This window comes from Equus quagga, chromosome 4 (genome assembly GCF_021613505.1).
Source record: "Equus quagga isolate Etosha38 chromosome 4, UCLA_HA_Equagga_1.0, whole genome shotgun sequence".
In the NCBI taxonomy this organism is placed as follows: Eukaryota; Metazoa; Chordata; class Mammalia; order Perissodactyla; family Equidae; genus Equus; species Equus quagga.
The window spans coordinates 24,777,184-24,793,877 of record NC_060270.1 but is presented as its reverse complement, the minus strand read 5'-3'; the positions used below and the strand labels follow the sequence as shown (position 1 = coordinate 24,793,877).

Below are 16,694 nucleotides of genomic sequence, written 5' to 3'. Positions count from 1 at the left end.
GAGGAATTAAACAGATCAGCAGGGCTTGAGTAGGACGTGGGTAGGAAACAGGCCCAGAGAAGGCAGGGACCAGACAGTGCTGGGCCCTGGTGAGCTGAGTCTGATTCCAGCATTCATCCTAAGAGCCACTGTAGGGCTGGAAGGAGGAGACAGACCTCAGGAGACCTGCACTTAAAATGATCGCTCTGACTGCTTTGTGGAGAATCAGCTGGAGGCAGGCGAGAATAGAGGTGGGAGAACAGGAGGTTACTGCTGAAACCCTGACAGGAGGCGATGGTGGCTCAGATGCGGCTAACGGCAGTGTGGAGAGACAGGTTTGAGTAATATCTAGGGGGGAGCATGGCCAGGATTTGCTGATTGGGGATGGGGGTGATGGAGAGGCAGGAGGAAGGCTGAGCCCTAGGGCACAGCTTGAATCACGAACCGCACGGAAGGAGGGACTGGTCACCCCAAGTGAGTTACGAGGGATTAGCACACAGGACATCTTTTTCTAAAGTTCTCTTCCAATTTTCATATTTGCACTCTGGCTTTGATAAATGACAGTTGTGCCTTTGAACTTGAGTGGGAAGTAGCACCCAATGATAGCTGTCAATCTGATTCTGGCAAGATGTGCCTTTCGTTTCAAAGAAGCAATTTTACATACTAAGGTTTAAAAATAAATTATAAATTGTTAAAATAGCTGGATATTAATAATGAAAAATCAGGGACACCAAATCCATTTGAAGAAGACACTTAGGCATAAATGGAATTAACCATGTGTTCTTGAAGGGGCATTCCACCGGGATACAGTTTTTGAGGGGCCCCTTAACCTGACATGCAAAGTTCTGTGTGGCCAGCCCCACCCCCTCTCAACCCTGCCTCCAGTGAATTCCTGCCTCACCCCTAAACACCCCAAAAGCTGCTTCTCACCTCCTGAGTTTTGCCCTCACTATTTTTAACTTCATTTGAAATGTCTGCATCATTTTCTCCCCATATCAACTTCTCAGGCTCCTTCCTACTCAGCTTTTAGGCGCCATCTCAAAATCACTGGTTTTGGAAAGGCTTTTCTCTTTAATAATCCACCCAGGCTGGGGTGATACCACTCTTCTCTGATTCTTTTCAAACCACAATTATTGCCCACAGCCAGTCTCTCCCACTAGACTCTGACCTCCTTGTGATCCCAGGAGACAGCATGGTACTCAGCACAGAGTGGTTTGCTTAAGACATATTGAACTGAACTAAACTCAAACTCATCCCCCCGACACACAGCTTGGGGGTGAATGTCTCCAGTTCCATACTCCCATCATAACTCTATCTGAGCATCTCTCACAGTCTGCATTCAAGTTCTCTTTGTGTGTCTCCACCCTTTCCACTGCCCCACTTGGCAGGTAGTTAGCTCCCGAAGGAGTATGGGGTTTTCATCACTGTATCCTATCCTTTCACCCTCCCTCCATCCCCAGCATCCCTGCCAGCACTGCACATGCAGGAGACACTCAATGAATGTTTATAGCCATGGATTGTCAGGTGCAAATACAGCTTAGGCACCCTGAATGGAGAGGCCTGACTTGCCCTGTCATTGGGCACAAAAGCCCAGGTAAGCCGGGAACCCCTCACCACCACAGCAGGCAGGCAGTCTTGCAGACAACTTGTAAAGCTCTTCCTTCTTTCTTGTGCCCCAACTTTTCAACCAGAAATTAGTCCTTTCCCAGAACAGTCTTTTCCAAGACAGATACTCACATCCTGAACCGGATTTGGGAACCAATCTAACAGTCATTATGCATAATTCCCTAATCACCCCCTTTCTTCCTCATCTAATTGTGTTTATTCCAACCAGCACACAATCAAGACAGTGCTTTTCAGGGGAGGAGACAGTTTTTTCTAGCTGCTAAGGAGAAGAGAAAAGTCCTTTTGAAGAGAACTATTGATATTTTCTGAACAGTGGCTATGCATGCATCTGAGTTAATGGGAGAAAATCAAGGGCCTAGCCGCTTTCTGTCTCCAGACTCTGATTTTTTGGATTCTTCTAACATGATAGAATCTTAGTGTTAGAGGAGACTAGGATCACTCAGCCCAGTGCAGGAGGCCCCTTTGGAACCAACTTTGGAACAATGTTTTTAAGTTGATATCTAAGCTCTACTTACATATAAAAGTGTTTTAGGTTCCTAAAACATCATTAAAATGTGGCACCAGAATGATCACCCTAACTTATAGACACCGTCCTTGGGGTCAAGAGGAACCTGGGTTCTTGTCCCAGCTCTGCCCCTAACCCGTTGTGGACCAGCTGGGTGTGTGCCTTCTCCTCTCTGGACCTCACTGCCTCAAATGCAAATGTTGGATCAGACCATCTCCCTGAATCTCCTTCCAACTCGAATATTTCATTATTTTATTCTATTGAGGGTGCAGCAGCTCCCCTCCTTGGAAGAAGAGACTATTGTCTTTGGAGAGTTTGCTCTTTGTCAAGCACGAGGCCAGGTCATGCTGCTCCTCATCTCCTCTATGCTTTGGGGATTACTACCCTTGGCTAAAGATAGTATCTTACCCAAAGCTGCACCCCTTCCCCGGTTGGCCTGCACCCAGTGACAGACTCCTGTGTATAAAGGCCCAGTTCTCACTCCCCAACATGGGACAGCCCTGAATGGTCATCCAGTCTTCAGAACAGCCCCATAGGGTTGGCTGGGGATTCCCTTGAGATGACATTGCAGCTCAACTTCACCCTCTGTCTAATCCTGCTCCTTCCCTTCCCTTCCCTTCCTCAGGGGTTGATTCCAAGACCACTTCCTAATAAATGTCCTCTGGCTAGCCCCCTGTGTGGACACCTCCTCACCCTGTTTAGACTCTGATCCTCTAAGCTGAGCTGCCCTCCCTTCATGGATGCCCTCCTCACTCCATCCAGGCTGTGACACTGCATACCACAGCCCCTGCTCCTCACCGATGGCCTTCTTAACCTGCTCAGTCTCTGCACCTATGCTGGACCACCCTCTTACACAGATGCTCAGCTCACCTTGCTTGGGCTCCGACACCCTGCACCAGGTTGCCCCTGCACAGGGACTCCCTCTCACTCCACTCTGGATCATTCTTCCCTGAGAATTCCCAGTGCTGGGGTGCCCTCCCACCAAAGCCATCCTCATCCACTCGGGCTCTGAATCCCTTGGCCACTGTGGCCCTCCCTCCTTATGGAGATGCCGACCTTGTTCAGCCCCACTTAAAAGGAAGAGCCTCCCCTTTCTGGAAACATTTCTTCACTAGCTCCTCAGACACCATCCTCACTGAGAATTCCACTGGCTCACTGACCTCTACTGCAGTCCTCTTTTCTGAATCCTCCTAGTTTCCAGCCTCTAAGTTTTGGAATACCCGAGGGCTTAGTTCTGGACCTCTTCTCTTACTTCTTGATGATCTCATTCAGTTCCATGGCTTTAAATATCATCTATGTGCTGGTAATTTCCATATTCACAGTTCTAGTCCTAATTTCTCTCCTGAGATTGAGACTCATACACCCAACTGCCTACTCTTCCTCTGCAATTTGGCATATAACGGGCACTTCCAACTTATCTAAAACAGAACGCTTGATTCCTGTCTGCTGCACTCCCCTTCTCTCCTGGTCTACCTTGTCTCAGCCAAAGATACCACAATTCACCCAACTGCTTAGCCACAAGCCTGAGTCTTTTCTTATTCACTCTTTCTTGTACACTGTTTCCACCACAACCACCCTAGTGTAGGCCACCACCTTTCCTCACTCACCCACCAGCCCTCTAAGTGGTCTCCCTCCTTTTACTTTTGACAGGGCCATCCACACAGTCCTCAGACCTATTTCTATAACCATAACCATGACAGTCCCCGTATTGAAACTCTACAATTGCTTCCGATCACACTGAGAAAATCCAAATCCTCTCCATAGCTTATAAGGCCTGACTGGATCTGGAATCAGCCTATTTCTCCAAACTTCTTACTCCTTTTCCCTGCTCTCTCTTCACCAGTCACTCTGGCCATTCTCCCATTTTCGTGAATGCATGCAGCTCATTCTGGTCTCAAGGACTTCGTAGGTCCCATTTCACATGCCTGGAAGGTCTTCTTAAGCACCTCCGGTGGCTTGTTCATTGAGCTCTCTGCTCATCCGTCCCTGGCTGTCACTATATGATCTACCACATAGCTGTTTGTTTGTGGTGGTGTTTTTCCCTCTACCTCCTAAATTTAAGCTGCACGTGGGCAGAGCTTTGTTTGGTTCACTGCTGTGTTCTCCAAGAGCACTTCCTGATAAATGAGTGAATGAACTCAACCAATCTGATAAAGGGCAAAAACCATTAAAGGAAATATAGACGTTTTGCAAGTACATGTGGAATTGAATGCCAACTCTCTGATTCCCTCATCTGGCTCTGTCTGGTTAAGCATCTTATATGAAATGGGTTATTAAGTTTGTGTTGCAATTTGATCCATGGCAAAACAACCAAGAAGTTTTATCTTTTTTTAAGTAAACTTTAGAACTCCTCCCTCTCAGCAACTACCTGCCAGCCCCCAGCCTCCACACTCTTTGCAAAGCCATCATTCTGAGGTCAGTGAAGGAGAGTTTACATGCCATCAGGTGTCCACAACACATTTTGTTCTGTTCAAGGCTCAAGTACACACGACGTGAATGAGCACCCAGGACAGTCCATCAAATCATTATTTCTGTCTCCTTGCACAGAATACTAAACGTTAGTTCTGAAGGAGAACGGCTCATACGCTGCCAGTACCACCCAGCTTCCCATCGGGCTGCGACTTGAAATGCCCAATTACCAGCAATTTATTTCCTGTCCCCTCTTTGGAACAAGTATGATCAAAATAAATGTCTTGCTATGGTGCGAGAAGCCATCATTTTTCTGAAAGGGCTCAGCTGAAACTCATTAGCAGTGTATAGTCTCTCCTTCCCCTGAGAACTGTGGTCCTTTCTCCTGACAGACGCGATGCTGAATGGAAGCTGGCTAAGAGACCAGAGGACCCAAAGATTCAGCCCCCTCCCTCGTTCCCTCAGGGCCCTCCACTCCCAGCCAGCCCACGCCTCTCCCTTCCCAATAGAGTCAAGACTGAGTGACTGGAAGTTGCTTTTGCCTATGGTACCTCCCTGAGAGAATCTCCTCATTCTTGTCCCTCAATGTCTGTTTATGGTGTCACCATACTTTTCATCACTAAAGCTTGAATCACTTAAGTCAGAGGTTCTCAAACTTGAGAATGCTTAAGAATCACCCAGGGTTCTTTTCAAAACATAGGCACCACCTCATCCACAGATTCTGAATCAGAAAGTGTGGAATTAGGGCCAGATAACTGTATTTTTAACAAGTCCACCACTCTGGCCAGATGATTTTAATGCCAGGAGTCAAAGGGCCACCTTTTGAAAAATACAGTTCCAGATTCACACTTGACAAATCCCTTGTTGTCCATAACAAAACGGATAGCAATTTCCAGTGACTTTTTTCACAAATGCTCTCAAATCCACACTTGCCTCATCACCCTAGTTCAAGTCCTATGGCCACAGCATGACTGTGGCTCCCAGGATCTTTCCACTCCAACCCAGGCTTCTACTGGCACCAAATTATCTCAGACCTTCACTCTGGTCACCTGTTTCCTCTGCTCAAAATCTTCCAATAGCTCCCACTAGTTATAAAGTGTGAGTCTTTTATCCTTTAGCCTGGTATTCAAGGCTCCAGAAATAGCATGTTGAGGTGAAAGATATGCTGCGCATAGGGGTTATCGGAAAGAAGTGACCCTGGATGGTGACTTTCTTGTTACTTGTTAACATAATAATAAAAAAGGAATTGAGGACACTAAAGGTGTTTAAAATTACCCAGATCAAGAAAGGCCTGAGGCTCAGTAACTCCTGAGAAGGGGCCTTTTCTTCTCACTGCCTCCCAGGCCCCACCAGCCTCCCAACCCTGTCAGATGGAGGAATCCAGGTCCTTCCTAGGAAGGTGCTCCCCCCACACAAAGGACCACTCTTCAGGCAAAACAGAGTTTGCCTTCAGAAAATCAAAGCAAGCACCAGGAGAGAAGCCATGGTGAGGAAGAGAAGAGAGGAAGACGGAAAGTAGGGCAGACAGGAATGGGGTGGGAAATAGAGTGCAGAAGGGAGGAGGAGTCCATGAAGTTCCCAGGCAGGAGGGTCTGAGCATGTCAGAGGCAAGCCTATAAAGCTCACTCCCCAACCTTGCCAATTCTAGCTAGGGAATACACAGAGAGGACTGGAACACAGCCTTCAGAACCAGCCTTCTACTAAGGGGAGAGGGATAGTGGGCTCCTTCTAAGATCAGAGACACCAAAGAGGCGGATGGGCATGCTTCCCTATTTTCACTCCAATCAGAAAGCCACCCTGAGAAGCAGAGCCCTCCCTCTCTCCCTGTCCTAACTCCCAGCTGAGCCTCAATCCTGCTCTTTCTGGGCATTCACCCTGCCCAAAGAATCATCTATTATCTCCTTGAATGTAGTTAGATGATTGGATTATCACCATCAAAAAACTTAACTGAGATCTTTAACACTGCTAAATACTACCAGGGACAAACGGACAGCATTCAAGATATATGCTACAAAGGAAAGCATCGGAAATGCTGAGTTAACATAATTAGGATTGTAAAGAACAAATGAGAATGGGTAGCGTCTGTTTTAGGGAAATTTGTGTTAACTGTAGAGGGCAATTTTACAACGATGGAACAGATGGAAAAGAGTGTCTGGGTGTAAGTACGACTATGTGGGTCTTACTGGACAGGCAGTTTGAGGATGAATCTCAGCTGTCAGAGGTTATATGACCTTGGGCAAGTCTCATCCTTTAGGACCAAGTAATCTATCAGGGCCTTTTGAGCAATGGCATTCCAGCACTAAATCGTAAAGCCCTCAAGGGCAGGGGTTGTATCTCTCTGCATTCCTGTTATTTAGCATAGCGCCCAGGGCAGAGCAGAGAGGTTAAGAGTGCGGACCCAGAGGGTACATGGACTTGGGTTGAATCCTCGCTCTGCCACTAGCTGTGTGAACATGGGCAAGTTCACTCCACCTTTCCAAGCCTCAATTTCCTCATCAGTAAGATGGGGACCAAACTAACACCTACCCTGCCTCAAAGTGTTGGAAGATTAAATAGGAAAAGGCAAGTGAAGGGATTAGATGATCAATCATATTTCCTCATAAAGATGATGAATCCTGAGCTTTGATCAATAAAAGTTTTATACACACATTTAATCCCGGTAACAAAATCTCAGGGCTGGAATCCAACCATCTCTCTGATGTTTCAATCTCCTCCTCAAAGTACCCACCAAGTAGCCAGTCGGTTGAAGCTGGCTCTCCCTTGTATATGTTCCCTGATCTGTCTGGGACTGTGCCTGAGCATTTTCCATCTTGGATGCTTTAACCCTTCCTTCGTATAGGAAGAGTTCATTACTGGACCCATCATCATTCTGGTCACTTTTTTCTAACTAATCATTCTATGCGCAACCCAAAGTGCTCATTTTTTATTATGCAAAGCTGTCAAGTGGATTATATAATGCCCAAACTGGTTTAGTATGATTAAGGGGCTATAGTCACTAGAGCTAGTGAAAGATTGAATATCTGGAGTTGAAAAAAAATTACTCTCAAATCCTTTTTTACACATTCTTTGGCAGGCAAGAGCTGACAGAGTAAGAGCTATAATTTTCCATGTGAGGCTCCAGAAAAACCGATAGAAACAGGTGAGATTCATTTGTAGTACAAGAACTATGGACTTTAATATTAATACATTCATTCAGAATGGAAAGTCACTGAGCCAGATAAATCCTGCCATCACTGCCTCTCACTAGCTCACCTGACTGGACTGCTGAAAAACAGAGACATTGTTTTTAACGGAGAGCAAGGTATCCTCAAATGTGTCACTGTCCCACCCACACCGAGACCACCCCTACGCCTTCCAGCCTTACTTCCTACTTTTGCTGCCAGGAGCAGCACCCAGGTAGACTTCCTCTTCCCTGTCCCCTGGCTGTACCTTAGCTCTCTGCTTCCTGGACTTCCCCAGGAACATCATCCTCCTCTCCTCTGCCTGAGCTCCAAGGGCCAGTGCAAATCCCACCCCAATCACAGGGAACCTTTCCTGTTCTGACTCCACCAACCCATTGGCCTTGAACACAGACTTGTGCCATTCATATATCCTTAGGTGTATTTGTCTTCTCTCAGGTCAGAGACCTCTACTCCTAGCCCAGGGCCTTGTACATAGTAGGTGTTCCAAAACACTTCAATTTATTCTTGCCAAAAATAGAGGGAGAAGAAGAAGGAGAAGCAGAACAAGATGGCCCGCAGAGAGTGCTCAAAACAGTTGCTCTGGCTATGAGAAAATGGAATGGAATTTGCGTCTTCCAGCAAGATCAAGAACCTAGCTTCTCTTTTTCTTCTCACCACAAAGTCAGGTCTATCTGGGCTTGGAAGTAGTCCTTTACATCCAGGGGAAGCCACAAGAGTTAGAGGAGAATAACAGACAGAAGGTGAAGATCGGCTGATGCCGTCACGGAGCGCCCTTCTTGGCTGTTGCTCAGTACTGTCCCACTCTAAACTGGAAAAACAATAGTACTGAAAATTATTCCAGTAGCAATACTATGGCAGTGTGCCCTACCCACACCTTTCTGCAGCTTAATGAACCCAAGTTCCAGTTTGATCCTTAGAGACTTATTTCCATTGCTTCCAAGCCCAGCAGGGAAGAGAAAGCCGTTGAGACCCAAGGGAGGGCTACGACAGGGATGGCTTTGTCAGGGCAGTTCTGGCTGCAGATATTTAAATGGAATCTCTTTTCCACTGGAGTCCATCTTTGGCTTTCATGTCTCTGCTTTACTCTGCTTTGGGCCCTTAAAGGGCAAAGTATTCCTACTTGGGCAAAGACCACCCCCAGAAATGGCAACGGGGCAAGGAGTCAGGCAGGCAGAGGCTGGCTCGCTCTCCCTCCCTCCACTAGCAGGAGTCCCTGTTTCTTTCTCTTCTGCACCTCCCCCCACCTTCCTCCTTCTCTTTCTCCTCCCATCTCATGTACATCTGATTCTCCTCTCTCTGTCTCTAAATCTCTCTTCCTTTCTCTTCTTCCCCCATTGTCTGTCTGTCTTTCCCTGTTTCGGGGTATGTGTATGTGTCTGTCTGTCTTTCCCCCCTCTAGGTAACATGCATGTGTGCTCCCCGTCTCTCTTCCTGTCTTTCTCTGTCTCCCTGCCTCCTCTCTTGTGTGGCTTTTCTGTAGGAGACCTGGACTGGGCGCCAGAAGACTTAGCTTCTGGTCCTGGCACTACCATTAACTAGCTGCTTGGTTATGGCCAGTGGTTATGGCCAAATTACTTTACATCTCTGGGCCTCAATTTTCTAGACTATATAGTCAGTCAGACTGGATGCTCTTCCAGGTCCTTGACAGCTCTGAGATTTTATCACTGAATGAAATGGAACTCAGCCGACCCAAGACCCACGAAGCAGTTGCTACTGTAAAACAGGAGAATCATGCTGGGGTGCCCAACAGCACAAGCACCAGGGGGCGCCTGAGTACCACTCAAAGATGATGTGACCCAACCCAGACAACACTGATGGAGGATGCACTCCATGCTAGGCAGGTAGGGTGCTAAGCCCTGTACCTGTATCTCATTCAGTCCAATGAGGTAGATACTATGACATTTCTATTTTAGAGGTGAGGAAACTGAGGCACCAGAGGTGGGATGACTTGACCAAGGTCATACAGCCAAGACTTGTCAGAGCGGGGCTGAAACCCAGGCCACCTGACTCCAGAGCCACGCTCTTATCTAAGTTCTATGTTGCCCCAGCCTCTGATGCTCGCTCACAAGCTTCCCACTGAGGCTGCTGAGTAAACCTTTCTGGATCCCAAATGTACTCAGGAGTCTTAGATCCAGATTACAGGGTTCAATCAATTCTCTCCTCTTCAAGACACCAACTCTGACTTCTCACGCTTCTGCCTATAACTGCTCCATCAATACTCTATTACCCTGCACGCTGACTGGCATGCTGTGGTAGACCTGCCCTCTCTATTTTCAAATGCGTATGTCTGTGCCATTCTAATCAACCAGGCATCTCACCAGAACCTTCACAGTGCTGGGCCCACTGCAGAGGCCCACGCTTGCTGACTAACTAATGAGCACTGGGATACTTGGTGAGCACTGAGGGTATGTCCCTGAGTCCTCTGCCTGGGTTGTAAATATCTGGGACCCTCAAGACTTTCATATCATAATTCCTGTACGCAGGCTCCAGCTACTCACTGGCAACTACTGGATGGATTGGGATGGAGGGATAAATGGCGTTCCCTTAACAGAAGCAGAAATTGGGGGTCCTCCAATGATAACTTCAGCTCAAGCCAGCAAATACAAAGAGAACCCCAGCTTCATACCAGACACAGCTAAGAGCCGTAAGGTGCAGAGGGAGGAAGAAGCCATGGTTTCTACTCTCAAGGAGATACCAGAATAGAAGAGATGAAACATGCAAAATCAAAAACAATAAACGTATAACGTTTCTTGGAGTCAGAAGACCAAAGTCCAAGTCTTTCCCTCTGACCCTTGAGTGGATTACATCCAGCAGCCTTCTGAAGCTCAGACACCTGTCGGGCACTAATGGTGGTTTGGGTGTCAGGGAAGCATTTGAGACCCATCACCAGGTTTGGTAGCTCTTGTTTTTCACATTTTTCTTTGAGCATCTGTCCCAGTGTCAAATACATGGTGAGAGAGAGAGCGAGCAAGTGGGACACTGGGTGAAGGAAGTCGTGTTTCAGAAGTCATATTCATACATTCTGAAAAGTACAAGGAAATTAACCATTCTGGGGAATTCAGTTTGAAAATTTCAAACCTCATCACATCCACTTCATAATCTGCTTGTTTTTCTTCAGTGCCAACAATGTGATTTCTACAGTAGAGATGAATTGATAGGGTCTTAATTCTAGAAATGCTCTTATTTTTAAGAGCATGACGTAGAATAGCCACCGGTGTAGTTTTACTACACTTTTTCCTAGCTTTAGTGTAGATGTCATGGTGGCCACAGAAAAGTCTGTAACTGCAGTGCCCAGATAGTCCAAGTGTGGATGTCGCGCTCCTGCTAGGGAGGTCTTTCACCCACCCTCCTCACAGCCCCGCTGCCCCTCTCCAGGGCCCATCCTAGTAGAACAGCCACGAAAAGAGAAGGAAGCTGCACGATCTGTAGCCAGATAATCTCTGTGAGTCACTCAGAGTTCAGTGATACAGTAACGCCCCCTCTGTGCGCCTCCGGAGGCTGGCACCTCACTTTGTCTCAATCACGGACGGACTCCGTGCTCTCCTGTGCTCAGGGATGATATATTTATCTGGACAGTTCCAGATGGCAGGAGTAGGCAATTGATTCATTTGCTTCTCCATTCCCAGCAGGCCCCACAAGGGTTTCAGAGCTGGGGCCAGCACACAAGCAGTGCCGGTCTCTCCTGAGGCGGAGGTGTCGCCTCTGATGACTCAATCACTACCCCAGCTGGGGGTGAGGGGTGGGGGGACTCTGCAAGGGAGTTAGGGCAGCCCAAGAAGGGAGGACACTGTGAAGGCCTACCTAGTCCTGGGACTGACTGCACAGCGACCCTGCACCCAGAGGGTGTCACAGCCAGTCACAGGATGCCCCGCTATCCCTCCATCCTGCCTCTGTCTCAGGACACCCAGCACCAGGGCCCCACAACAACAGCTGTGAAGGGAACCAATAGTCGGCGGACATGTCCAGTGGGCTCTCAATTTTCCATGTATATTTCCATACAGTTTTGGATTACACCTGGTCAATCACAGAAGGTATGGAAGGAGAGTGAAACACTTTTTATACGTATAATCTTGAAATTACACGGTGGCCACAGAAAAGTCTGATAAGACGAGTGCCCCAATCCCAGCCTCTCACGGTGAACCCCCAGGGAGATGACGCTAAGCCTCAACTTCAGTCTCCAGCTCCCTACTAGCACCCCCTCCCCCAGTGTGTCAGTTCTCAGAGCAAAGATCCCAGGGGCCTACTCAGAGACACAGAAAGTATAATGGGTTATTTCATCCAAAAAGGGCATTTGTGGCAAGACTGTCCTTTTATAGTCAGTAACATAACCATTTCTTTATTATTTCCGGTAAAGGAAAACGCTATGACTGGTATAATGCAAAAAGACAGATTAAGCCAGAAATAACCTCTAACCACGGAACATACAGTCATCAATAGCCCATGTTTTAAATCTGGTTTCCCAAGTACAATCCTGCCAAAGAATCCTTTAAGGTCCCTATATGCCACCACAGGCCAACTCTGGCAGGCCACCTGCATCCCTGATAGAGAAGTGAGCTCATTTTATGTGAGGGCCAACCCTGACAGAGCTCAGATAATCCCCCAGACCCTGAAGTTGTCCAGAAAGCTCATGCCTCAGTGAGGGTCAAGCTCTCCCCTCAGGAAAGCTATGTCACATGACTGCAGTTAACAAGTCGAGATGGTATTGGGGAGGGTGCAGCTGGGGCTGAACTGCCTCTTCCTTCCAATAAATCAGGTGTCCCCAGGCCTGATCACCTAGGTCGGGACTGCCTCCCTGGGATGGATGCCAGATGCGGGGAAGCAGCTTGTTACCTGCTGGACGTCCTGCTGGAAGACACAGAGCTGCAGCCGCTGGTGGAGCCGCACCTTGCGGTGCTGCCAGATGCTCTCGAGCCGCCGCTGGTGGTGCAGCACCTCGTGCACCACATCCAGCACCTGGTGCACTGCCTTGGAGTAGTTGGCTGTGGCTGTGAGGGACTCAGAATTCCCAGGACTCAGGGGACGCTGCAGCACATCCAGCAGTGCTTTGCCATCCTGGCTGACCTGCAAGAAGGAAAGAAGGTCCAGTCAAGGGAGTAGAGATGCACGCAGGGCACAGAAAGGCAAGGAGAGACTGTCCAGGGGTCCCCTGATTTGAGGCTGAGAATCTCAATCCTACCCAGACCCATGACAACCAAAGATGTGCCATCCAGAGCTGCCCTGGTGCCCAGCTCGCAGCCCAGGGGAGGGCAGGGCATCCCGGAATCCTGGGGGAGAGGAGCTGCCAGGTCAGCAGCCAGTTGTCTGTGAGACTCCTGAATCAAAGTCTCTTTCTCCTGTGAATTTTAGCCTCACAAGGGCAGGAACTCTGCCCTGTTCATCTTTCCCCATGTCTAGAACAGTACCTGGCATATGGTACGTCATAAACATTTTGACTGACTCACTAACCAGGTCAGGCAGCAGAACTTCTGTTCAGAAATGAAGCTGAACATGTGTCGGAAGCATAAACCTCTCTCCCTCTTTCTTCTTCACCTTCCTCGACCTGCTCTAAACTTCTAGATGGGCGACCAGAGGCAAGTTACTCAACCTCTCTGGGCCTCAGTTTCCTTGTCCGTAAAATAGGAATAGTAATGGTTTATACCTCCTAGAGTTGTGGTGATGATTAAATGAGTTAACACACATAGACCCCTTAGAATAGGGCCTGACATGTAGTTTTGGCTACCAATTCTATCTGCGTTATCATCATCCTCACTCTCTCCTGTCTTATTTCCTTTCTTTCATATTTATCCTTCTTTTGCTCTCCTTCTATACAACCTCTTTTTTTCTCCTGAAAGTGGTAACATCCCCATCTTTCCAGAACGTGCAGAGTAAGGGAGGGACCCTTAGATTGTGGACACAACAACCATGATCCTGGGTTCCCCAACACTCACCCTCAGTGCTGACAGTAGGGGGACATTCTCTGTCCTTCCTCATTGGAATCCTGGTGCAATTACAGGCACCAGTATTTCTGGAAAGTGGCATCATCTTATCAACATCTGTGGCCCTCCAGTGCTTGGCAGAGTACCCAGTAGAACATGCATCTTTCCAATTTAAAACAGTGGTGACTAGGGAATTGATAGGAATTTTAAGACCTCAAATTATTTGGTCAACAATGAAATCAAAGTTGGTTTGGAGTTGAAATGGTCTTTTCCTTCCAGCAAGATGGGGAAGGAGGTGTGCTCCCACCTCCAGCCTTATGATGATGAATGGGGAGTTGTTTGCTGAGCTCACAGCCTCCCCTCACCCCACCTTCACGTCCTGATAATAGCTTGTCTGGGGGTTCTGGAACACAGAGGTGACTGTCACTCCCTCTCCTCATGGGGCAACAGAAACGCATGTGGGGCTGGGGCATTATTAAGAAGAGTGCCGATAGAGAGTGCAGCTGACACAGGAGAGGAAACCTGGCTGGAGGAATATGGCCAATTCAGGTGACCACCACTATCTACCCCATCCCACCATGTCTGCCTCCATGATGTATTGCCAGGGTAGGGGGCAATGAAGAACCTTATAAATAATACAGAGGAAACGCCCTCCAGAGACGTGAATAAGACAAATATCCTACGGTCAAACCCAGGAGAGCTCTCTTCAGGGAATTCTGAGTAAATGCTGTCTTTTGTCCAGAGCAGGGTGATTAGAGATGGAGGGCCAAGTCCTGAAATCCATGGGAACATGGGTTCCAGTCCTGTGCCTCAGTCCACATCTGTAGGAGGCAGGGGCAGCCCACTGACCTCTGAAGTGGGCTTGGAGCGAACGTCTACACCCCACAATGCTCGGACCTGAGAACAAATTGGGAGAATACTGTCTTTCTATATAATAACACTCACACCCTCAAGTGTGAAGTGTGTTACTATAATACTAATCTCATTTGTACTTTCTATTTTTGTATTTTACAAGGAATAAATTTAGAGACTCTTGACCTAGGGACAGAGGTACAATTCTCGTATAAGAGAAAGCCTCGGATCAGAGCTGATGAGATCATATTTGGCTCACAAGCCCTCCTCTCTGCCTCCTATAATGACAAAGCTGTTACGATTTTTTAGCAATTATTACTGTCAGGCACTGGGCCAAGTGCATTACAGGCATTATCTTTATAACCCTTCAAACTACAAGCAGGTGTTATCACCTTCATTTCACAGAAGAAAAAACTGAGGCTTAGAGTGGGTAAGTACCTTGCCTGAGGTCACACAGCTGGTAAGGAGAGCCAGGATTCAAACTCAGTTTGACTGTGGCAAAAACCCTCACTCTCACCCTTGGTTCTTTGACTTCAACATGCACCAAATTCACCTGGGGTGATATTAATTAAAATGTAGTTTCCAGGTCCTACTTAACACTCTGATTACCAGTCTGAGATGGAACCCAGGAACCTGAGCCTCTAACAAGCACACCTTTAACAAGACCACCTGAGGCAGGTGGTCCAGGAACCCACTCTGACAAACACTGCTCTGACTTTGCCCCAGAGGAAAGCCACGGGCTGGATGTGAACGCACTCTCCCCTCCTTGCCCAGCTTCCTTCCCCAGCCCATCTCTTTACATCCCTCACATCTCTCCCTCAGAATTCTTGCCACTTAAGTAAGTGGTTAGTGAACCACTTGCTCGCGTTATGTTCACACCGATACACCTATGTGCCCCTCTCCTTTCACCTTGAAAGGAACGTCAAGACAATTTTTCCTGTTCTCAACTTTGTACCATGCTCCCAGCCTTTGATTTTTTTCAGTGGAAGGGTCTTTTAGAATGTCTGCATTTCCATGGCAGCCTCTCGCTCCTGCAAACACCGTCTCTACCCGGTGGTGTATTTTCCTCTGGACCTTCTAGTGAGAAAATTAGTAATTTTTGATGAGCTGCTTCATAAAAGGGGTAGTAGGGCTAGTGTGAACACGCCAGCCAAACAGCAAACTGCAGAGGAGCACAGGGCTGCTTTCTTATATTCCTCCCTCAGAGGAGACAGTCCGATCTTCACCATAGGATGAGACAGGTGTAGGGGGGCGTGTGTCTGTGTGCATGCACACCAAGGTAGTGCCTGCTGATGACCGCATCTTTTCTGCTTCCTGGCTGTCATTCACAGATCAAGGACCTTAAAGATGTCTCCAAAGAGAGAAAAATGGCCTCTTTTCTTTTCAGTTCCACCAAGGATATTTCACAGCATCAGGCCAGTACTCTTGCCACCCATCCATATGCCCAGGACCCATGGGTGTCCTATTCATTTCTCACCTCCGTGTAGGCCTGGGTCACCTGCTCATACAAGGACTGGTGGTGATGGATTGCCAGCTCCAGGTCCTGCATCTCGGACGGCAGGCCACCTTCACTGCACATCTTGCACCAGGCATCCACTCCCGACAGGAACTGGAAGGAGATACCAGCTGGGTCAGTGTGGGAGCACTGGGGGTGGGCAATGGGCAGATGGTGTAGAGATGGTCAGACACCTTGGGAAGAAGCATCAGGACCTCTGGAGGCCTTCAGAGATCACTGCAGAGAGTGGAGTTTTTACTTTAATTCTACAAATACTAACTCCATGTAAGAAGTCCGACCCAGTGCCTGTTTAGGAAGTGTGGCTTCCACAAACAAAGATGGCTATTATGAAACTGCTGGGGGTGGGAGCCATCTGTGTGTTCAACAGGCTATATCCACACATTGACTATAAAATACAGGTGTGGAAACAGCTCACTACATTACGTGTATATGTCAGAGTTTCTTGTCCCGTGCACACTCATGGGCACATGTGAGGGGCTGCGTGTAATATAACGGGATGTTTGCACACACATCCTTTCTAGTGTGTACACTGAGTTGTGAAGAGAAGCAAAGAACACCTCATACATGACCCTCAGACACCCCAGGGAACTTGCAGAGATCATTCCCACAGGGGATGGGGATTAACACTCAAGAAGAACCCCGCTGCTGGGTCAGTAGCCTTAGGTGTGGGTGAGGGGAGGGGCAGCTTAGGGGGAGAGGCTATACTGTGC

At 47.9% G+C, this 16,694-nt stretch overlaps 1 protein-coding gene across 14 annotated transcripts in view; it reads right to left on the bottom strand.

Moving 5' to 3' along the window:
- Positions 1–16,694, bottom strand: part of KALRN (kalirin RhoGEF kinase) — a 637,395-nt gene that overhangs the window by 352,280 nt on the left and 268,421 nt on the right. For all 14 annotated transcript variants that reach the window (XM_046658061.1, XM_046658067.1, XM_046658063.1 and 11 more), the window contains 2 exons: positions 15,946–16,077; positions 12,532–12,762 (listed from right to left, as the gene is read on the bottom strand). In XM_046658061.1, the coding sequence (XP_046514017.1) occupies positions 12,532–12,762; positions 15,946–16,077 (363 nt within the window). The remainder of the gene's footprint in view (positions 1–12,531; positions 12,763–15,945; positions 16,078–16,694) is intronic.